Source organism: Protopterus annectens, chromosome 13.part0 (genome assembly GCF_019279795.1).
Source record: "Protopterus annectens isolate FY-2018-M chromosome 13.part0, PAN1.0, whole genome shotgun sequence".
Lineage (NCBI taxonomy): Eukaryota > Metazoa > Chordata > Ceratodontiformes > Protopteridae > Protopterus > Protopterus annectens.
Genome location: NC_056747.1, coordinates 756,815,586 through 756,839,172, shown reverse-complemented (window position 1 = coordinate 756,839,172; position 23,587 = coordinate 756,815,586). Strand labels below are relative to the sequence as shown.

Sequence of the window (23,587 nt, the reverse complement as noted above, 5' to 3'; positions counted from 1 at the left end):
CGAACTGCTTCTGCTTCAGGCATTGCACGGCAAGAAAGACTGGTGTAATGGCGTTGGCTGCGTGTTTTATACCCCTGACGACCTGACGTCATGAAGAAGGGACAGCATCCGACGCAGGACCCAAGACTTTGTTAATCAGGACGACTGAGGGCTACTGCAAGCAGATAACCCAAATGTAATGACTGCAACAGTGAAACACGAAGAACATCTTCCTCAGAAACCGGTGCATGCTCAGCGGCTCTGGACCCATCCAAGGTAGAGACATCTGCCGGTTCCCATAGTCGAAGAAGAGTCTTGCGGCATACCAGACTCCTACCGGGTCTCGGTAGACGCCTGCAAATTCATTGAACAAGGCACAAAACCGACACCGATGTACATTGTGGTCTGGGCCTAGACAGGTGACGCAGTAAAAATGAAAATCTCGGTGTGGTACTTGCTTTCCACAGACAAGACAATTATTAACTTTTTCTGACATTGGTTAGAAAGTACAGTTTTGTACCTACCATAAATGTAGATGTCAGATAGATATGCAACTGCAGTCCTGAAATATGGGTTGTCCTGCCTCAGGCAGCCCTTCGGTCGGCCGGATTCCAAAGTCTGGGTCCGGCGTCGGCTGACGTCACCTCTTCCCCGACGTCAGAGCGGCTGGGGTATAAAAGCATCAGCCGATGCTATCTTCTTTAGTGTTTCTTGCTCCAGATGCCAGGTGCCCTCCAAGGAAGGCTAAATTTAGAGAATGGATAAAAATTCCAGACATGCACAACAGTAATAAACAGATACACCATAACAGATATCCCCAGCTAATTTGAAAAGGGGGAGTGGACCCTAAAAAAGAGAATTACAGAGGGGTAGGAGGGAGGGAAAACCTGACTGCAGTTGCATATCTATCGGACATCTACATTTATGGTAGGTACAAAACTGTACTATGTCCTTCAAGAATGCAACTGCAGTCCTGACATATGGGTTGAATACCATAGCCAAGCTGGGGGTGGTAGGATCTAAGATAAGGAAGGTGCAGCTAAAATGCCCTGCAGGACTGCAGAAGCAAAGCCTGCTCGGGATCTGGAATATAAAGACAGGTTGTAATGTTTGGAAAATGTATGCACGGAGCTCCATGTAGCAGCTTCTAGAATGTCCTTTGTAGCCACCCCTCTTAGAAAGGCTGTGGAGGTGGCTGTAGCTCTGGTGGAGTGTGGCCTGATATTGGCTGGCACACCTTTTCCATGGAAAGAGTAGCAGAATCTGATGCAGTTTCCAATCCATTTTGAAATTGTTTGTTTGGAAATTGCCTTTCCTTGTACTACAGCAGCGTAAGCTACAAATAGTTGGTCAGACTTTCTGTTGGCCTTTGTTCTGTCCAAGTAGTAGTGCAATTGCCTGTGTATGTCCAAAGTGTACAGAAGCTTTTCTCCTTTATTTTGAGGATTGGGAAAGAAAGTAGGCAGGTGAATTGCTTGATTTAGAGAAACCCTGGATATCACTTTTGGCATGAATGAAGGATTGCTTCTTAAAGAGAGACTGTCCTGATGGAAAATGAGAAATGGAGGTATTGCCATGAGGGCCTGCATCTCCGAGACTCTTCTTGCTGAAGTAATTGCCAACAGGAAAACTGTTTTCCAGGAGAGAAATTGCAATTCTGAAGATGCTGCTGGCTCAAAAGGAGGAAGAGTTAGTTTTTCCAAGACAAAGTTGAGGTCCCATGCAGGCACTGGTGGTTTTCTTGGAGGTTTAATATTCTTTATCCCTCTTAGAAACTGTCTTAGCAAAGGATGTGAAAACACAGGTGGATCACAGTTGTATTTTGCTGAAATTGCTGAAGCGTGTATTTTTATGAAAGAATATGAAAGGCCATTGTGAAGCATTTCTGCCAAGTATTCTAGTATCTGTGGGATGCTCATTACTGATGCATCCTGACCCTTGTTGGCATTCCAGATGTTGAATCTCTTCCATTTGGCTGAATAAGTTTTTCTGGTGGAAGGCCTGCGTGCTTCCAGTAAGATCTCGAACTTTTTTGGATTGAGAGATATGGGGAGAAGTCATGGAACCCTCCAAGCTGTCAGTTGCAATGTTTGCAGGTTGGGATGAACAGCCCTGTAACTGTGCTGAGTTATAAGCAGAGGCCATTGAGGCAGGAGCCACGGCTTGGTGCGAGTTATGCTCCTTAGTAATGGATACCAGTGCTGTCTTGGCCTGTCTGGAGCTATCAAAATGCCTTTCGGTTGTTCTGCTTTGATCTTTAGTAACACCTTGGCCATTAATGGTAGAGATGGAAATGCATAGCTTGTTAGAGAATTCCAGCTGAAGGAGAGAGCATCCATTCTCCAGGCTTGAGGATGGTGTGTCCTTGAGCAGAACTTCTTCAGATGATGATTGAGGTGTGAGGCAAAGAGATCTATGTCCGGCCTTCCCCATGCATGAGTTATTTGTGAAAAAATGTCTGGATGCAACATCCATTCGTGCGGGTCCATAATGTTTCTGCTTAGACTGTCCGCCAGAACATTGTCTTTGCCTGGGACAAACTGGGATTGCAACTGTATGTTCAGTTTCAGGGACTTTTCCCAAAGAGTCATTGTTAGTCTGCAGAGGAGGTAAGAATGGGTGCCTCCCTGTTTGTTTATGTACCACATAACAGTGGTGTTGTCTGTCTTTATTAGCAGATGACCTTGCTGAAGAAATTTTCCGAAGGCCTCGATTGCATGAATCACTGCCAACATCTCTTTTTGATTGATGTGCAGATGCAATTCTCGGGGTACCCACTGCCCTTGAATGCATCTGCCCTCCATGTGCGCCCCCCATCCATGATCTGAGGCGTCTGTTGTAATGGTTTGGCTTGCTTGAGGTTTGTTGAAAGACATGCCTTTGTTTAGCTAGCTTGCTTGTGCCCACCACAAAAATTCCTTTTGTAGACATGGAATGAGTGGAATAATTGCTTCTAAGTTGTGGCTGTGTTGAGACCACAAACTTTTTAGGTACCATTGTAGTTTTCTCATGTGTAGTCTTGCCAGTGGAATCAGAAGAATGCAAGATGCCATGAAACCCAGGGCCTGCAGGATTTTCCTTGCAGTCATGTGGGTGTGCTTTGCTAGGGTTTTGAAGTAATCTGGCAATTGTTCTTGTTTTTCTTCTGTGAGGAAAGCCATTTGTGTGTTTGTGTCCAGTTTGGCTCCTAGAAAAATTATTTGTTGGGATGGCAGTAGTCTTGATTTTTGAATGTTGACTGTGTATCCCAAAGCCTGTAGTAAGTGAATTTTTTTACACCATTTTTTGTCTCCATATGTTATGAAGTTACCCTCATACATAAGTGACGTTTTTGACTTTTTGGATAAAGTTAAACGTATTAAAATAAATCAAAATATGTTATGGGTTAGTGTAGATGTGAAGAGCTTATACACGAATATTAAACATCAGTTCGGATTGGAGGCTATTAGATTCTTTTTAGGAGATTTTCCTGCTACAGAATATATTATTGAATTGGTTTATTTTTGTTTAACTCATAATCTGTTTGAGTTTAATAATGTTTTATATCACCAATTGCAGGGTACAGCTATGGAGGCTTCATTTGCCCCCATGTATGCCAATCTGTTCATGGGATTGTTTGAATTGGAAATTATTTATAAGCATAAATTTTTTCAGACACATGTTGTGAAATATTTTAGGTATGTGGATGATTTAATATTTCTGGTTGATAGTAATAAGGAAGAAATTATGAAATTCTTTAATGATATTAATGTTAATAAATATTTGATAAAATTTGATGGTTTGAATATTGGACATGTTATTCCATTTTTAGATGTGGTATTAGATATATCTGATGGTAAAAATATTGTTACTTGTCCTAATAAAAAATTTGAAGGAATATGCCAATATTTACATGGCACTAGTGGGCATCCTTCTCATATAATTAATGCTCTACCCTATGGTGAAATGTTACGCATTCATAGATTATGTAATAGACCTGATATTTTTCATAAAGAAATTAGTTCTTTGGTTAATTCTTTTTTAACCCGAGGTTATAGTAAAGATACTTTGAATAAAGGCTTTATTAGATTGCTTACAGGGGTTAAACCCTCAGTTGAAAAGTCAATTCATGATATTAATAGTAACTCTGTGGGGTGGGATTTAATACGGCATAGTAGCTTAAGGGAAGAGAAGGATAGTATTTATTTTGTAACCACATTTGGCTGTTTCACTAAACATTTACTTGATATAGTCAGCCGCTTTTGGCATTATTTATGTTCTTTAAGGAATGTGCAACAATGGCTAAATTTGAATATAAAGTTTTCTTATCGTAAAGGGAAAAATATAAAAAATTTTTTGGTAAAAGCAAGGTTTGTCATGCCCTCTTTAAAATTGTACAGAGAACCCGTTAGAGTTGGAACTTTCCCTTGTGGGAAGTGTAAAGCTTGCAAGCATATTGTAACTAATTTTGAATTAATTAATAATGTCATATTTAATAGTCATGGTTTTTTTAGTTGTAACTCTGTTGGTGTTATATATACTTTACAATGTCCCTGTAACAAATTTTATATTGGAGAGACAAAAAGGGCATTTAAAACTAGACTTTTAGAACATGTTAGGGATATTAGAAATTTTAAAATGGATAGTCCTGTAGCAGTACATTTTGCAGAATTTCATAATAAATGTAGTGAAGGTTTGAAAGGGACAGTATTAGAACAAATTGTGTTTCTGTGTTTAATAATGTTAGCATGAAAACTCTTTTACTTCAAAAAGAAGCTGAGTATATTTTAAAATTTAAAACTATGTCTCCTTTTGGGCTAAATGAAGAGCTCAATTGGAAGGCATTATCTTATTAAGGTGTTTTTCAAATTGATTAATTGTATAATTACTTTAGTGCTTTTGTATATATTGCTGTGTTACTCAAAGCAATTTATTCTCCTTGAAGGCTTTGGCCGAGACGTCAGAGAGTTATTTCAGCTTTTATTAAATTTCCTTGGTGGATATTGTGTTCGTTGTTTGTTTCCTGGTTGCTTCCTATTGTTCCAGTTAAGTGAATGACATAGTCCAAGTTTCTTATCAAGGCTTGCTTGCTGTCCGCTTGTATAAGGCAGTCGTCCAGGTAAGGGTATATTTGTATCCCCTGAAGTCTGCAATGTGCAATTACTGATGCCAGGCATTTCGTGAATACTCTGGGCACAGTAGATAAGCCAAAAGGCAATGCTGAGAATTGATAATGCTCTGACCCTGCAAGAAATCTGAGGAATCTTCTGCAGCTGTGTCTGATTGGGACATGCAGGTATGCCTCCTTGAGGTCCAGAGTAACCAGCCAAGACCCCTTGCCCAGCATGGGAAGAAGTTGCTGTAACGTCAGCATTTTGAATTTTGGCACAATGAGAAAAGTGTTTAGAGCGGACAAGTCCAGTATAGGTCTCCATTTCTTTTCTTTTCTTGGAACAAGGAACAGTCTTGAGTAGAATCCCTGGCCTTGTTCCTGAGGAGGAACCTTTTCTATTGCTTTGATTTGTAGCAGCTTTGAAACTTGTATGAGTGCCTCTGCCCTTTGATTTTGTGGCAGGTTTGGCATGCCTTGTCTTGTTGGTAAGGTATTGAAGTGGAACCTGTAACCTTTGTCTATTATGTCCAAAATCCATTTGTCCTTTGTAAAAACGTGCCAATTTTTTGAAAATAAGGATAATTTTCCGCCTAAAGGTGCTTCTCTTTGAGCCTTGGTCGGCGGTGTCAAAGTCAAGTCATTGTGATTGTCCCTGTGGAGCAGTAGAAGTCCCTGCGCCACTTCTCTGATTAGTTGGTTGCCATTGGCGGCCCCTGTAGGAGCCTCGGTATTGCCCTCTACCTCGGGCACGCCTGTTTTTTCCCCTTTGGAACTTGTCAGTGTCTGGAAAGGACTAATTCTTCGAAGGCAAATTCCTACTGAACCTTGGTGGCTGAACCTGGAGGAAATCTTTGACTGTTTGTACTGATTTAGCCTTTTCCTCAATTGATTTCAACACACCCTGTGCATTAGCACCAAATAGCTTGTCTTTTTCCAGAGGTGCATCTAGAAGCTTTACTTTAACATGATCTGGCAATGTCTGTTCTTTCAACCAAGCATGTCTACGTATGACGGCCCCTGTCACAGCTGCCCTACATGAAGCTTCCAATGCATCATAACCACACTGAAGAAAATGATTGCTAACCTGCTGAGTATTATGAACCAAATCCTGAAAGGCCTTTCTATCTAAAGGCTCAGGAGAGGCTAACTTTTTCTGCAAATCATCCATCAAGAAATCCTGATACTGAAACATATGAAAAAGACAGTTAAGTGCCCTCATGGCAAGGGTGGATGAGGTATAAACTTTTTTACCCACCTCTCCAGGGACCTAGATTCCCTGTCTGCGGGCAAAGGATTTTTGGCCGTGGAAGTGGCCACTCCTTTGGGCCCCTGAGAAATAGCTTCTAGATCAACAGAGTGGGCCTTAAAGAGATGTTTATGAGTTTCAGGAACCCTGTAATATCTGTCTGGCTTGACAGGAGCAGGAGAGAGAGAATCAGGAGAAGTACTGGAGTCTGAGAACACATCATCCAATACATCTAACACTGGGGGTATAGCTAAAGGCCTGTGCTGGGATAACTTAAGGAAAGTCCGAAGCCTTTTCCTGGAGTCGGAGAAATCCTGGCCCTGCCACTGAAAATGCTCTCTCATGGAGTGGAGAATTTCCCCGAAAGAAATATCCTCAGGAGGAGAAGCAGAGGGAATGGATTCATCAGCATCAGAATCCTCGTAGGCCGGGAAGGATTCTTCCTGGGAATCTGAATGGCCTGACTCACCAGAGGCTTCATCTGAGGAAAGGGTATTTGCCTGCTCAACCCTAGGCCTTTTGTCTGAAGGCGGCTGAGAACCTCTGTCTGGATGAGCCTGAGAGCCCCTGATTAAAGAAATTAGATCTGCAGCTAAAGTCATGATCTGTTTATCAGAAGTGGGACCCTGTGAAAAAGATTTAGGAGGGTGAGAATTAGCCTGGCTGGCAGCCTTAGCACGTGTGTAGGCCTTGATGGGTGCGGTAAAGTGGTGTTGTCGGCCTGGAGCGGTTGAATTACCGCCTCCGAAGAGACCGATGCACTCGCGGTAGGCTTTAGCGTGGTGTCGGTGGAAGTCGCGGGCCGCGAAAGTCGGTCCCGGTCCTTCCGTTTTTTTTTGAAATATGTGCTGTCGGTAGTTCCGACGGCATGATATAGGAATAATTTTCCCCAAAAAAGTCTTCAGCAAATTCTGCCCGGCGCCTAAGTGTGCGCTTATTGAAGCAAGCACAGGCAGCACAGGCCGAGACGTCGTGGTCTGGGCCGAGGCAGGGAAGGCAGTAAGAATGGAAGTCCTTATGAGGTATTTGTTTACCACAAGACAAGCAATTATTAACTTTTGCAGTTTTATCCGACATCGGCTGAGGCAAGAAAAGGTTCCCCAACGGGGTACTTAGCTTTTTGATGACTTCGGATCTGAAACCACAGGAGCTGGCCAACCGGCACTTGCGAACTGCTTCTGCTTCGGGCACCGCGCGGCAAGAAAGACTGAAGAAGATGGCGTCGGCTGATGCTTTTATACCCCAGCCGCTCTGACGTCGGGGAAGAGGCGACATCAGCCGACGCCGGACCCAGACTTTGGAATCCGGCCGACCGAAGGGCTGCCTGAGGCAGGACAACCCATATGTCAGGACTGCAGTTGCATTCTTGAAGGACATCAAGAAAAAAGGATCCCCAATGGGGTACTTAGCTTTAGAAGACTTCAGGATGATTCAATTCGTAAACGAAAATTCAGGTAGCGGCCGATCGGCACTTGCAAACTGCTTCTGCTTTGGGCTTCTCGGCAAGAAAGACTGATGTAATCGGGTCGGCTGCCTGTTTTTATACCCCTGATGACCTGACGTCAGTCCTGGGGCGACAGCAACCGACACAGAAATATTAAGTCTCTGGTCTTGGGGGCGACTGAGGGCTACCTGCAGGAAGATAACCCAAAGTGTGCTGACTGCAACAGTGAAACACAAAGAACATCTGCAAATTCTAGAGGATGCACATATTTGTTGCCAGACTGGTTTCAGGAACCACCAAAATTTTCTCATGTGGAGCTTGGCTAAAGGTAAAACAGGGATGGTGGATGCCATAAATTCCAGAAGTCTCAGAAACACTCTGGCTGTGACAGGTCAGATGAATAAGATTTTGAAATAAGGGAATGAGAGTCAAGTCCTTTGGCAGAGGCCGGCACACCAGCACAGGCACTGTCTGAATCCTGCATCCTAGGAAGACGTGATCTTGAGAAGGTGTTACAGATGACTTTTTGAAGTTTATTGTGAACCCCAGACTTTACAAGAGAGTAATGGCAAAGTGAAGATTTTGCAGTAAGATCTCTGGAGAGGATGCCTGAAACAGAGATCGTCCGGGTAAGGAAAAGCTTGGATGCTTCGAAGCCTGTAAAAAGCAATCACAAGAGCTTGGCATTTGGTGAATACCCTTGGGGAAACTGAAAGGCCAAAGGGCAAAGCAGAGAACTGAAAATGCCAAGAGGCAACAGAGAAACATCAACATTTCCTGTAAAGGGGATGAATAGACTTGTGAAGGTAATCATCCCTGATATCCAGAGAGGCTACGAAAATCTGCGGAAGAAGTAAAGGGAACAAAATCTGTAGAGACAGTATGCGAAAAGAAGGAATCCTTTAGGAAAGTGTTTAGATGAGGACAAACCCAGAATGGGTCTCCAAGGACCCTCCTTTCTGGGAACCAAAAACATTATTGAATAAAATCCTTTCCCCGTTGATCCTGTGGAATCTGTTGAATAGTTCTCTGATGTAACAATTCTTGAAGTACCTCTGTGAACAAATGTAACCATGAAATATCCTTTTTGAATTACTGAAAGAACCCATGAGTCTTGAATAATGTTTGACCAAACTGGAAGAGACAGAGAGAGATGAAGTGAGAAAAGAATGAGGTTGTGAGATGAGTGACAGTCAGATACTACCTGGTTTGCCAGGAAAGGGATGCTTCTGTGCAGAAGAAGCGCGAGTAGTCTCAGGTGGAGGTGGCCTCCATCCACTTTTCTTACTTTTAGGAGGAGGATGGGACTGTCTCTGAACAAAAGCTCGCTTGGAAGGGTAATTCCTTTGAAACTTTGGCACAGGTGACACCAAAAGATGTTTCAAGTCCTTTCTCCTGCAAAGACTTGAACAAGTCAGCAGCAGCAGTACCAAACAAGCCATTGTTGTCTAGAGAAGCATCCAGCAATTTAGGTTTTATGTCATCTGGCAGAGGCTGAAGTCTGAGCCAGGAACACCTCTTCAATACAGATCCTGAAGCAGTGGCCCTAGATGATGCTTCCGCTGCATCACAGCTGCGCTTAATGGAATGGCAAGCCACCTGACAAAAAGCCCCTAACAAAAGAAAGCCAGAAATTTTCCCCTCAGATTCTGGTGGATCAGAAATAGTTTCAAAAGCCTGGGACAGGAAGACCAAAACATATCTAGTCATACAGGTTTGGTAATTAATAGCATGAAAGGCAAGAGTAGCAGAAGTATAGACCCTCTTTCCCAGTCTTTCCACTGCCCTGCTTTCCTTATCAGAGGAAAGTAGTTTAGTAGTTGACAGTAATTTAGACGGCTTATCTGAAGCCACAGAGACCACCGAATGGTCATCAGATGGGCACTTGCACAGAAATTTGCAATCAGGCATTTTGTAGAAATGGTAAAGCTTCTTAGGAGCAGGGGACCGAGATGCTGAGGAAAAGGCATCCAGTAAAGCAGGTAAAACAGGAGGGACAGCAGAAGGTGAAGAAGACTTAATTTGTAGGTGCTCATATCTCTTGTACATCTGAAACTTGGGAACAATTCCATTTAAAGCTCCCTCATCTTAGCAACAGTATCCCCAACAGTAATCACCTCAATAGGAGAGTCTGGACTAGTAGAATCCTCTTCAGATGAAGTATTATTTATTTATTGCATCTGTTTACCAGGAAAGTTCACTGGGCCTAAAAGAGCCCATTTTTGGTGGAGGCCCGGGGAGAAAAGCTCCGACAAAAACATAGATGCAGAAAAAAAATTAAACATTAACTGGTACAGAAGTAGAAATTGTGTTACACATAGTGGTTACAGTAATATATGCAGAATATATACATACGTCAGGAATTTAGTTGGTTTGATTACAGTAACATATACAGAATATATACATAACAGGAATTTAGTTGGTTACCAGATTAATTCAGAGTGGTTAAAAACAGAGATAAATTAATCAGCATTATTGCACCAGTATCAACAAGTGATGAAAGAAAAAATATATAACGATGGAGAAAGTATCATCAGTCACCAGTAGTAAAAAGCATAGAAATTTAGTTATAATATAAGGAGAAGGAAGAGGTTAGGTTATACAGCAGGTACACCGCCAGGAAGAGTTGAGATGATTTTTCAATATTTGTTTGAAGGTGGTGGCTCTGTCCATGTTTCTTATAGGTTCATAGGTTGGTACTAGACTATCGGCCCTAGGGCCTATACAAGCCTAGCCATAACAATTCCCTGGATATTTCTTCCCACAATAAAATATTATAGAATTATAGGAGGAGGGAGTGAGTTCCATAGTTTGGCGATGTTGAAAGAGTAGAGCAGTTGACCAGCTGGTAAGGTGGGCTTTTCTACTTCTAGAAGTAGATGATTTTCAGATCTTAGTTGCCTGCTGGATTGGTATTTGGCAAGTAGAGTTGAAAGAGCATGACAGCATATTCTAAAGGTGATGGGATTTCGGTGAAATAGGCCAAGAATTCCTCATCTGAAGAAACCTCTTCATCAGAACAATCCTGCTCCCTTGGCCTCTTGTGAGAGGAAGAATGCCCCAAGAGAAGCAGGAACAGAGACCCCTGAAGGAGGCTTAAGAGCCAAAAGGGCTTTAAATGAGCCCTGGGTGAAATTCTGCCACTCACTTTGAGGGTCCCTGTGAGAAGAAAGATGCTTTTTTTGCTTTAACTGTATGTCAGCCTTATGAAAAGTAGAAGGATCAGACATCGGCCTACACTCCACTACTGTCGTATGAACTTTCTTCTTCACTAGAATTTGAGGAATCCCATAGGCCCTTCAGTTATTATAAGTTTTGATTAACCCTGACTGTTCGAAACAGATGTCTGCAAAGCCTCTGTGGACATGCCTGTAATTGGATCTATGGCAGCCTTCAAAGCAGTTCCAGCCAGAGAATCCAACCCCAGAACTGGGTGAACCTCCATGTTTTCATCAGCCTCTAGAGAGATGTCCGATGTAGCAGGTGCAGAGGGAGAGTCCGACCTTGGTTTTTCGGCCTTTCTCTTCAGTGAAGACTCAACGTCAGGCCTAGAAGCACCCTCCATAGCATCTTTTGCTAAAACTTTGAGACACTGACTTTCCAAATAAATAGCAAGAGAAGACAGACGACTATGTAAAGTTTCAGGCACAAAGGCCTGAAAATACTTCCATGTTTTGTGGTCATGAGTAGGCCCTAAGCAAAACAAGCAATGCTTGTGACCATCATTATGTGGAATTTGTCTCCCACACTGGCACTTACATGTTCTGGATGACATGAAAAAAAACCTACAGCAAAAAACACCAGTGAGTAAGGTAAGAAAATGCAACGAGGCACTTACCTGAATGGCTTGATACACCAGCAAACAACTCGGGCAAAAAGACTATCAAAAACGGTGTTTGGCTTGGCAGCAGAGATGCTCTAAGAATGATGCATCCAGACGTTGTTTTTATGCCCTATGTACGTGAGCAGCACGTGTGCGATGTACTGTGTACCTTAGGTAGTAAAAGGCTTTGGTATACTGTCCGGAAGCTGGCCCGCCCACAGCAGGGAATCCCTTATCCAAAAAATACTACAACAGCATTTGTTTATTTTTACATTTGTTTACTGGGAAAGTCCGACTGGGCAGGTCCATTTTCAGCAGAGGCCCGGGGAGAAAAGCTTCTGATTACATACATACATTTATCAAGAAGAAACAAGCAAAACATAATCCACGAATATCAAGCAGTGCATAGTAACAACTCCAAATAATATATCAGTTAAGGAGAATCACAGAACTCATAACAACATGCAGTACATCGTAAAAACAATATACATTTATAAGTTCTAATGATGGGACTACTACAGAAATCACACTTAGAAGAGGAATCACTCGCATCCATACCTTAAATGGGATTAACACAGGCTTCACTCATTGGGGCAGTGTCAGATGGTGAAGGATGAAGGAACAGTAGAATAGAAGGAAATCATTACTTACAGTGGAAAATGTTACAGTCACCAAGAATCTTCGTACTTCATGGAAATTTAGCAGAAAACTAGAAACTTTGGTTATAGAAATCAGATTTGTTCTTAGCTGTGATAATTAGCCAAAAAGCCTGAAAAGATACAGTATTCGTGCAACATTTCTGCATATCACTAGAAAGATACCTTGAAGTTATTTTTCCCTTTTTTTTTTTGAACAGAATGAGAACAATAAGAGGAAAACACATTAATTATTAAGAACCTAAAAGAAATGCCACAATCGCCACTAGTTGTTCTTTACAAGAACAGAAGGTCAGTTGGTGAAATTTTGATGCTTGTTCCACTCCAAAATGGCTTGGAGGTTCATAGGTTCATACTAGGCTATCTGCCCTAGGGCATTTATAAGCCTAGCCAGAGTGTGTTTGGCTTTCGCCACCCATTTTAAATGAATTCTGCTATGCCCTTTTTCGAGGTTAGTATACTGTGCGCCTCTGTCTAACAGTGACACAGAAGTGATACCCGGGGTAAACCGACTATCTCCCATCCACTCATCAAGATTCCCCTTGAAGAGAGTCAATGAGGGACTCTGCCTAACCTGGACTGGGATTTTATTCCAGAGTGAAGGGAGCCTCTGGGTTATGAATCTGTCCCTCCAGCATGTCCTATTTATTTCAGTGCTGAGGTTCAAGTCTCTCGAGCGCGTAGCTCGATGGGATTTGGATTTTCTGAGGTGCAGCATGCCCATTAATTCCGGGTTGGACATGGCTTTATACGTCAGGCACAGATCGCCTCTGAGCAGGCGGTATGCCACTGAGTAGAGCTGGAGTTTCTTTAACCAGGCAGCATATGGCATCTGTTTGAGCCCTTTGATCCTCTTGGTGAGGTACTTTTGGGGTCTTTCCAGTTGCTGCAAGTGTCTGGTAAGGTACATCCCAAAAGGGGCATTGTACTCAATTATGGGCCTGATGAGGGATGAGTAAAGAGGCACGATGACCTCCCCTGATCTAGATGTGAATCCCTTCATGATTAGGTGGGCTATATAAAATGTTTTTCTATCCACTTTGGCCACGTGGTTGTCAAATGAGAGATTGCTATCAACTTGGGTCCCCAGGTCCCTAATTACTTCTTCCGTACTTAATGGATTACCACCTATGTGGTAATTTGTGGGCACTTTTATGACTATACACTTTTTGGCGTTTAGCTTGAGGCCATGGCTCTGGCACCAGTTGTCTGTTTCTATGAGGCCCTTTTGTAGGATGCTTGTGTTAGCTGGAGAGTCGATTATGGCGCCCAGCTTGCAGAAATCTGCGAACTTGGTCAGCCACAGTCCTTCCGTGTTAGCCTGTACCTCCAAGAAATATATACCGAACAAGAGAGGTCTCAGGACTGAGCCTTGTGGGACGCCACTTGTAACTGGTTTGGAGTCTGAAATGGCTCCAGCAATTCTAACCATGTGGGTTCTGTCCTTGAGCCAGTTTGCAACCCATCTAGTGACATAGGGGTTTATATTTAAGCTGGTGAGCTTATCTATGATGCCCGAGTGGGGTATTGTATCAAAGGCTTTTGCAAGGTCCAGGTAGGCTGTGTGGACCACCTTCCCCTCGTCAATCACCTTGGTGACTGTTTCAAAGAAATCGACCAGGTTTAAGAAGCAGGATCTGCCCTTACAAAGCCGAACTGGGTAGGATCCAGTGTCTGTAGGTCCCTAATATCTTTATTTATGAGGTCCATGATGATACTTTCCATAGCTTTGCAGACCAAGCTAGTCAAGATTATGGGGCGATAGTTTCCAGGATCCGTTGAGGCACCACCTTTGTGGAGAGGGACCACTGTTGCTGTACGCCACTCTTTGGGTACATATCTTGTAGTAAGGCTGAGATTGAACAGTAGTTTTATGTTTGGGTTTAGTTCTTCTTGGAGTTCATGTAGGACGCAGCCCAGGACACCGTCTGGTCCCATTAATGCTGTGTTTTTTGCTTTGGAGAGGGTGGCTCTTACCTGAGCATCTGAGATGTCAGGGGGGCAGCACTCTGCTGGGATAGATATTTGCCCTTTTGGTGGGGAAGGGGGGGGAGAAGTCTGCACTGAACCTGTCAGTTAGGATGTTGGCAATGTCTGTGGGTTTAGTGCATTTTTTGTCATTTTGGACCAATTCTGAGCATATCTGGGAATTCCCTCCCAGGTTCCTAACATAACTAAAGAAAGCCTTGTGATTATCCTTAGTGTCCTGTGCAATTCTTCTCTCGAAGCTGGCCTTAGATGATTTTATGAGTGCCCGTAGTTTTTTGCTAATACTGATCAGAGATGCCTTCCCTTTTTGGGATTTTGCTCTATCATGTAGTAGCTTCCTCCTTCTATTGTATAGTTTGTTTATGGCTGGAGTCCACCAGACAGGACGCCTAACTTTGGAGGATTGGGTCTTGGTTTTATTTGGGATTGCATGATCCATGCATTCCTGAAGGTGTCCATAGAATGCGTTTATAAAGGATTCTGCGGTCTGGGCCGTATTTTCCACAGGCCCGGGGGCTTTGAAGGATTCCACCTCGGTTTTGAGGAATGTGAAATTTGCTTTAGAAAAGTTTTTCACTGTGGTTTTCTGGGCAGGGGCTGGGGTCGGGATGTGAATATCTAGTGAGATTAGTTTATGGTCTGATCTTACCAGTGAGGGATACACTTCTAGTCTGGAGCATACAGTCCCCATGTTGGTGATGATTAGGACCAGTATGTTTTCCCCTCTTGTGGGAGTGGCAACAAGTTGTTCCATAGCATTTGAGTTTATAAATTCTAGGAACCTTTGGGCTAGGGTGTTGGAGCTAGAGTAATGCTCCCAGTCTATGTTAGGGTAGTTGAAGTCGCCCAATATAATGGTGTTTGGAGAGATCTTCATATTTTCCAGTGTTCTCAGGAAGGCCGAGTGGGGTTCCTGGGTTTGGGAGGATGGTCTGTAGCAAGCTATAAACTGGAAGGCAGTTTTACCCACTGTTAGTTGCACATGGATAGTCTCTGATGCTTCGTGCTGTGCCACCAACCTGGAGGTGTGGGTATCTTTGACGAATATTGATACTCCCCCTCCTTTTGTGGTTTGGTCCTAGCTTTGGGGCCGAAAAACATGGTACGAGGTATAACCTGGTAGTGCTGGGGTGCTCTCGGGAGCCTTGAACCAGGTATCTGTTACTGCACAGATATCGATGTTCTCCATGCTAAGGAGAGTTTCGAGTGCGTCCATCTTGAGGTTTAGACTTCTGGCGTTCAGTAGCATGAGTTTCTTATCCCTTCTGATACCTATGGAGGTGGGTTTGTCTTTTGATCCTTGCCTAAAAAAGGCAATATGGGGGTGGCAAGAGCCTTTGCCAATATCCGAAAGCCCATGGGTGACAGGTGCAAGCCGTCCCTAGCGAAGCATCATGGCTTGTCGAGTATGTCATCCCAGGTAGACAGGCATTGGATCCCCTTTGAATGACACCAATACTTAAGCCAATTGTTGAAATTGATCATCTTGTCTTCATATTGTGGCATCATTCTTGGTGAGGGTAAGATGCTACTCAAGGTCAGGGTCATACCGGCCTGGGCTACATGCTCAGAGAGCTCCTCTATGTCTCTTTTCATGTAGTCCAGGGAGGTACGTCTCAGGTCATTCACACCAGCATGGACAATGACTGAGTCATATTTGTACTTGCCTTGGAGTGACCTGAGTGCTTGTGTTATGTGGCGGATCCTAGCGCCCACTCCTTGTTCAGCCTGGTGAGCGGGACGTCAGTGTGCCTGACGATAGAGTCACCTATTACAAGTGTATCAGGTGTGTTGTTTAGCCTTAAGGTCTGTGACTGTTCGGCACACTGGCTTTGTGAGCTATGTGTTGCACGTGTTTTGTTTTGGGGTAGCGGTTGCTTGGGTGTCTGCTTTGGAGGTCTCTGCTGCTTATGCAGATTTTTATTTAGAGCCTCTGAGTATGTTTTTGTGTGTTTATGTGTTTGGTTTGCTGTCGTGGTAGGTCTATGTGAGACTGGAATTGTAGTGAGTGTGGTTTCCTTCTCCTCCTGACTGGTTATGCCAGTACTGAGTTGAGAGAGCTTAGCCTCCAGTTTGGCTATATGGGTTGCATCTCTCACATGTGCTGGAATTTGTTGGGAGGAGGAGAGGGCTGTCTGTTTATATGAGGCAGTTGTAACATTGCCTCAAGATTCCCAGATTCACCAGCTGGACCGGGGAGGAGATTGACAACTGACCTTTGGACATGCTAGAATAGTATTGGGAATTCCTTTATAATTGAAAAAAGGGCCAATTGGGAACAAAGTACTCAAGGGTAGTTTGTGAGGGTGTAGTGCTTTTAATTTTTTAGTGCCGACTTATATAATTGCTTTAGTGAGCAAATGCCAGGTTTTAGAGTGGGAATAGGGTGTTTATCATGAGAAATAGATCAGTTCTAAGGGAAAAAGTGAAGAGCAGACTTTGTGGAGCCGAGAATGGTTTAAACCCAATTAAGCGATGCTGCGCTATGCACAAAGCCGCGCTAAAGCGGGTTTTATACAGAGGGACTTGAAAGAGCTAGAAACTGGCCCAAAATGGCCAACAGACTACCAGATTCTTGTGCTGGGAACACTCCTCCAGGGATAGATAGGCTGCTCCAAGCTCCCCACTGCCACTGGTGAACAAAGAAGCCTTCCTTTATCCAAGAAAGGAAATGGGCAACACAGGAACTACCAGATTCTTGTGCTGGGAACACTCCTCCAGGGATAGATAGGCTGCTCCAAGCTCCCCACTGCCAATGGTGAACAAAGAAGCCTCCCTTTATCCAAGAAAGGAAATGGGCAACACAGGAACTTTCCAAAAGTCCAGAATACAGCCAAGCCTGTATTTGGACTAATCTAGGTCAGGAAAGATGGGAAACAAGGATAATTTTTTCCTTTTTCTTTTTTGCAACAAACAGCAGGAAAGTGCAATAAATATGTAACACAGGCTAGCGCACTTAAGTGTGTAGCCTCAACAGGTAAATGCAACAAACAGGGCAAACTTTAAAAGTGCAGGTGCAAAAACAACTTTAAACAGTTTAAAACAATTCAAGAAACAGAAATACTTGCAGATTAGCTAGATCAGACAGTCGCCCAGGTAGCAGCAGGAAAAAACACTTTTATCAGGTTAGCAGTCGCTCTTTTAGCCTCTCTGCTGCTAGCACCACTCTGCAGGACCACGAGGAGCTTGGCTGAGTAGTAACAAGTGCACAAACCGCGCCAAAGCGGGTTTTATACAAGGGGACTTGAAAGAGCTAGAAATTGGCCCAAAACGGCCAATAGACTACCAGATTCTTGTGCTGGGAACACTCCTCCAGGGATAGATAGGCTGCTCCAAGCTCCCCACTGCCACTGGTGAACAAAGAAGCCTCCCTTTATCCAAGAAAGGAAATGGGCAACACAGGAACTTTCCAAAAGTCCAGAATACAGTAAAGCCTGTATTTGGACTACTCTAGGTTGCTATACTGATCATTCTTTGTTCCATAAAGTACGCCTTGTTCCTATAAAATTTTAGACAAGCTGGTCAATTTCAAATTCTTTGTGTTTACATTTAATTAAAATGGAGCTGCTTCTAATCGGTGACTTTTCAGATTGTCTGTAGAATCGGTGTCAATGTTTCATTTTCACAATCTGGTCTGTGTGAGAAGTTTAAGCTGCTAAAACATCTTTCATGGTTCGTTTAAATCTTTTTTTCAAAGTTGCTAAACTGCATAATTTTGTTATGCCTTTTAACTGTAATTCACAGCAACTTATTTTACCATTCACCACAATCTAATGTTGAAGTGCAGAACTACATTATTTCCTAATTGACCTGATCAGTCACTTGTGATACAATATTTGTTTTACAACTTGGTCTTGCAGGCTACCTTCTACTGACTATTATCCATAATGGACTAGCGAGACACATTTGAATCCAGAGATAAGAGTGAGATAATTTCCTACACAAAAGCTTTCAGTTAAAAATATGAAGGGATATTAACTGACTGATGTTGCCCACAACTGGAAACTGCTGAAACAACAAGCAATCAATGTGTTGTTACCATTTAAATGAGTTACAGGAGATGGGAGAATGGAACTGTCCTTTCAAAGTATTATGTTTTCTTGATACAATAAATATTTATGCTAACCTAGTGCTATTAGACTGGGAAGAAGAGTTCATTATTGGGACCCACTGGAAGGAATATATAGTGTGTTATGTCCGATTCTTGGACGACATGTTTTTGTTGTGGAAAGGAACAGACGATTCTATAGTCCAATTTGTAGATTATTTAAATCATACAAGCCCCTACTTGAAATTTACTCAAAATTTTAGAAGGAAGGGTATTAACTAGTTGGACACATATATCTTCAGTGATGGGTACAGTTTCCAGTCCAGAATTCATAGGAAAGAAACTTTTTGTAACTCTTATCTTGAATACTCCAATAATCATCCCCACACTCAGAAAAGAACTATCCTCAAAGGGCAGTGTATTAGGGCAACCAGAATGACCACCCTTCGGGAAGACATGGTCAAGGAAATTAAATTTATTGATGAACTGTTCAAGAAAAGGGGATACCCTGACAACTTAATCAATGACATCACAGGTTATGTGACCAGAGAGTGGGGGTAGAAATATGTTCCCCTCCTGGGTCATACCACCAACACCCAGGGTATAAAGGATAACCAGTCAGATATTATAGGACTTCATAGGGCTTATATATTGGAGTTTAGTCCATTAGTAGGTGAAATTAAGAACATTATACAACAGAATTGGAATATATTAACCAGCGATGAAGCAGTGTATAGCAGACTTGGAGACAAACCCACATTTGTGTACAAAGCAGGGGTGAACATCAAAAGGATGATTGAATCTAGAACATCAAATATGAGATACCTCAATTGAGAAATTGGAAGGAACTACAAAATGTCGGCATTGTAACCAATGGCATGCCATCATGGAAGACAAACAGATGTGTTTGGAGAATGGAATCAGGAGTAAAATTAAATTTAAGAGAGGGAACTGTCAGACCCAACATGCTATATATTTGGGGAAATGTATCTCATGTCCTAGTTATTATGTTGGGAAAACAGAAGATTGAAAAATTGGATATATGACCATCTTTACTGTATCAAAAGAAAGGACAAAAACAACGCTCTATATAGACATCTAGAAGATAGTAACAGATGTAAGACTTTTAAGTTTGCTAATTGGAAGTTGTTTGGAGCAACCCAAGAGGGGGTAATATCAAAGCCATATTAGGGGGAAAAAGAAATCAAATGGCAAATACGGTTGAATGCGGCAAGCCTCCCCAGGATTAAATGAATATATACCCACTAATCCCCTTATCAAGGTATAGTTTAATTCAATTTTCTTTACTACACTACATCTGCAGTACCAATTTTATACATGTATACACCAGCTGGTAAAAAATTTTGTAGAACCTGAATAATAGACAATGCCGGTCACTATACATTACGATTGAGTAATCATACACCATCATATGTAAGACTTAGATTCAGTACTTATGCAAAGATGAAATCTATGGAAGCATATATTTTAGAGCTGTCACTAGAACTAATTTATTTTGGAGCATTAGTTATTTAATTTTATTCACGTCGTATGAGCATTACAACAGTTTTTAGTTTATAACAACAACAGGATATATAGTTGTTATAGAAAGAATGAATGTATTTGATTTTTATATGTCTCTTGGAATACATGTAATTTTTGCACAAACATATTTTTTGTGTGTATGTTCTTTTAAAATATTCACAGTCTACAGTAATTATTTAACTGTTTTTACTAGGGGCGGGAATTTACTAGTATAAAAGGGAATGACACAATAGATGAGTGTTCTGATAAAATCTACGGACAGTAAATGAAAGCGCTCAACCTGTACTTTTTGTAAATTAGATTAAATAAGATTTTAACCAGTTGGAACGTGACACTTATTTCATCTTGGAATAATTTTCTGTGTTTCATTATTTGGCAATTGTTGGGCTTCCTAGACTACGTATTTTGGAAAGTGACTATTATCCATAATGGACTAGCGAGACACATTTGAATTCAGAGATGACGGAGATAATTTCCTACACAAAAGCTTTCAGTTAAAAATATGATGGGATATTAACTGTCTGATGTTGCCCACAACTGGAAACTGCTGAAATAACAAGCAATCAATGTGTTGTTACCACTGAAATGAGTTACAGGAGATGGGAGAATGGAACTGTCCTTTCAAAGTATTATGCTTTCTTTATACAACACTACTAATAGTCCCAGAGCTATAAGCAGAAACACTGAAGACTGGTGAACATTGAGCCACAAGCACAAGAAAAAAACAGAAAGAAAAAACAAGATGATGGTGTTGGCTATTGAACAGTACCTGCATTATCTGATCATACCTTTAATTTGGATCAGTACCATCAAACACTACATCCTTTGCTTTATAAAATGCAAACTACTTCCACAGTGTTTCAACAATTCTGGTCTGAATACAAACACTTCAGGACAAAGAGTGAAAACTGCTCTTGATGGAATGTCAAAGAATGTAAAAAGTGGCTAATAGCCAGGGTTGCCAGATGTCCCTATTTGAGCGGGACTGTCCCGGGATCAGCAGCCCAATCCAGAGTCCCGCACTGCCAGTTAAAATTCCGGCGAAACAGCCTCCACTTTGTTTTATTTGATTGGCCTGTATGCCGGTATACAGGCCAAGTGCCTGATGTTCTGCAATGAACAGAAGAGGATCCGCTGTGCAAATTTTTATTGGCCCGTATACCGGCATACGTGCCAATCAAAAATCGCAAAAAGAAGCTACTTCTGTTTAAAGCGAAAGTGCCTGATGTTCTGCATTAAATACCTTTTTTATTTTTGTCTTCACTTTGTTCTTTGGTTACTACCTGTCCCTTTACAAATCTGACAACCCTGCTGATATCTATCTTTAGAATACAGCTGAACTGCAGTTCTCTAACATATGTTTGTTGAAAGCCAAGTGTGTACCCTGGACAAAGGCAAAAGAATGTAAACATGCACGTCTAGACTTATTGGTTACTTTATAGCAGCAATTCTATTCTCATTTGAGCTTTAAATCACTCATACTTCTCTGTAAAGTGACACACAATACCTTTTGCTCTAGCAGGGCTCTGCGGAGGGAGACTCGCTGCTCTAGGTCCCGAAGCTCTCGTTCATGCTGTGCTTCAGCTTGCATCTTGATCTTACTCTGGTAGGCATTCAGCAGCTCCAGTTCCTGCTGTAGCTGCATCTTCAGCACCTGGCACTCTGCCTCCTGTGCTTCATCCAAGCGCAGCTGGAAAAGGAAGGACACAAAATAGAAAATATTTACACAACAGAACACACATTTTAAATCTAAAAGGTTTCAAATCTGAATTTCCAACAATGACTTACATTTTAGATGTCAACGTCCAAAAAACTCCAAAACTGTTGTGAGGTCCTGATCTTATGTCATGAGTAAAGTGAAAGTCTTTATTCACGTAAGTCAGTCACAAAGTACATAATATGGTCTTGCATCAGAAAAGCACAAACAGGCACACATTTACTACATAAGATTTCTGAAAAGGCCCTTTGGTAATATGTCAAGTACAGTTATGAAAGGACTGAAGTGCAGATGTCCTGCTGATCACTGTTGCAGTATTCTAATATTATGGGATTATCTTGCTGAAGTAACTTGACGTCCAGCCTCCAAAAACCTATATGCTCGTAATACTGGCCCATGACTTAAGATCATGGATGTAGGGGTACATAAGCTGATGTAGGAGCACAAGATAGTCAGACTATCTAAACTCATGGCACTCTGGAAAAGCCTGAGTAATACAGCAAAGAAAAAAACAAGGTCAGCTAAAAGAAGGGAGGAAGGAACTGCTCACCCTTCGGTACATTGAGTGTATAAAGATCAGGAAGGAGGGAAGGATGCAATACTGCAACAGTATCAGTAAGACATCTACTGTTATAGCAAATTCTTACACCCCTGTTCTGTGTCCTCCTTTAGATCACTATTGCAGTATTCCAGTACTACTGAGTGATTCCCAAAGCTAAGAAGTTGGACCGGAGGCAGAAGAGCTGTCTATCAACCCAAGTACAAACCTGGCAAAAGAAGTCCTTGATCTAGAAAAGGTTTCTACTCTGTAGTGTTTGGTAAAGGTGTGGACAGAGGACCAGGTGGCTATTTTCAGAATGGCTCTGGAGTCAATGCCCTTGAAAAAGGCACCAGAGGATATCACTCTTGAGAACTGCACTTTCACAGATAAAGACAGAGAGATGCTATGTTAATAATAAACAGAAAAAATGGATTTTGAGATGCAATTGGAAGTTGGATGCTTTGAAACCAGAATACACAACTTGACTTCCAGGAAGGAAACAAAAAGCTATTCGGTTTTTCTTATGTCTTTAGTCTTATAACAGTAAGAATCTTAGTTGTCTGTGCACATCCAAGGAGTGCAGAAGCCTCATACCTCTATTTTGAGGGTTTGGAAAAAAGGTAGGTAAGTGTACAGCCTGATTAAGAGAGCATTCATTGATCACCTTGGGCATGAAAGAAAGGTTAGCCCCAAGAGAGACCCTACAGACCCTATTCTTATGGAAAATAAAGCAAGGAGGGATAGCCATAAGGGCATGAAGCTCAGAAACCCTTCGGCCAGAAGGGTCACCAGTAAAACAGTTTTCCAAGTACAAAACAAAGTATGTGGAAGCCACTGGTTCAAATGGTGAAAAAGTAATTTTTTCCCAAAAGGAAGATGAGATCCCAGCGGGGTATAACAGTTCCACCTAGGGGGGGATTTGATTGAAGGACTCCCTTTGGAAACCGTTTAACTTTGATTAAGTGGGATGCAGGGTGAAACAGCAGACAAGTGTGCCTTCATAGAAGAAAAGGCAAGTCCAATAATGAGTAGCTCACACAAGTAGGACAAAACTGTAGGGATCCCACCTAAAAGGGGTTCTAATTATTTTTACACCACCACACAGAAAACAGTTTCCAATTGGAGATTTAAGCCTTTATAGAGGGAGGATTTCTTGCCTCCTAATGCAACAGATGCATGCCCTTAGAAAATAGATACCATGAAAGGGGGTGGAAATTCCATCAACCACAGTGCAATGTTGAGAGCCTGTAAGATGGGATGAAGCAGACAGCCCTTTTTCTGTGTAAGAAAGTCCACTTCAAAGGGAAACTTGTAGTGATGGCCCCTGGCTAGGTGAAGGGGTAAACCAGAGAAGCTCAGGCCAGAATGGAGTCACCAGCAAGATTATTTGGTCTGTCCCACTAGATATTTTGTAGAACCTTTAGGATCGGAGTGGGGGGGGGGGCATACAGACATTTTCTCTCCCAGCAGAAAGAAATGGCATCCACCCTCCAAGCCTGCATGAGTG

General features: G+C 42.2%; 1 protein-coding gene across 1 annotated transcript in view; it reads right to left on the bottom strand.

Annotated features, from left to right (window-relative positions):
- TAOK1 (TAO kinase 1) overlaps positions 1 to 23,587 on the bottom strand; it is a 3,628,992-nt gene that overhangs the window by 158,103 nt on the left and 3,447,302 nt on the right. The window contains exon 20 of the mRNA XM_044054451.1: positions 21,330 to 21,512. Coding sequence (XP_043910386.1) covers positions 21,330 to 21,512 — 183 coding nt within the window. The remainder of the gene's footprint in view (positions 1 to 21,329; positions 21,513 to 23,587) is intronic.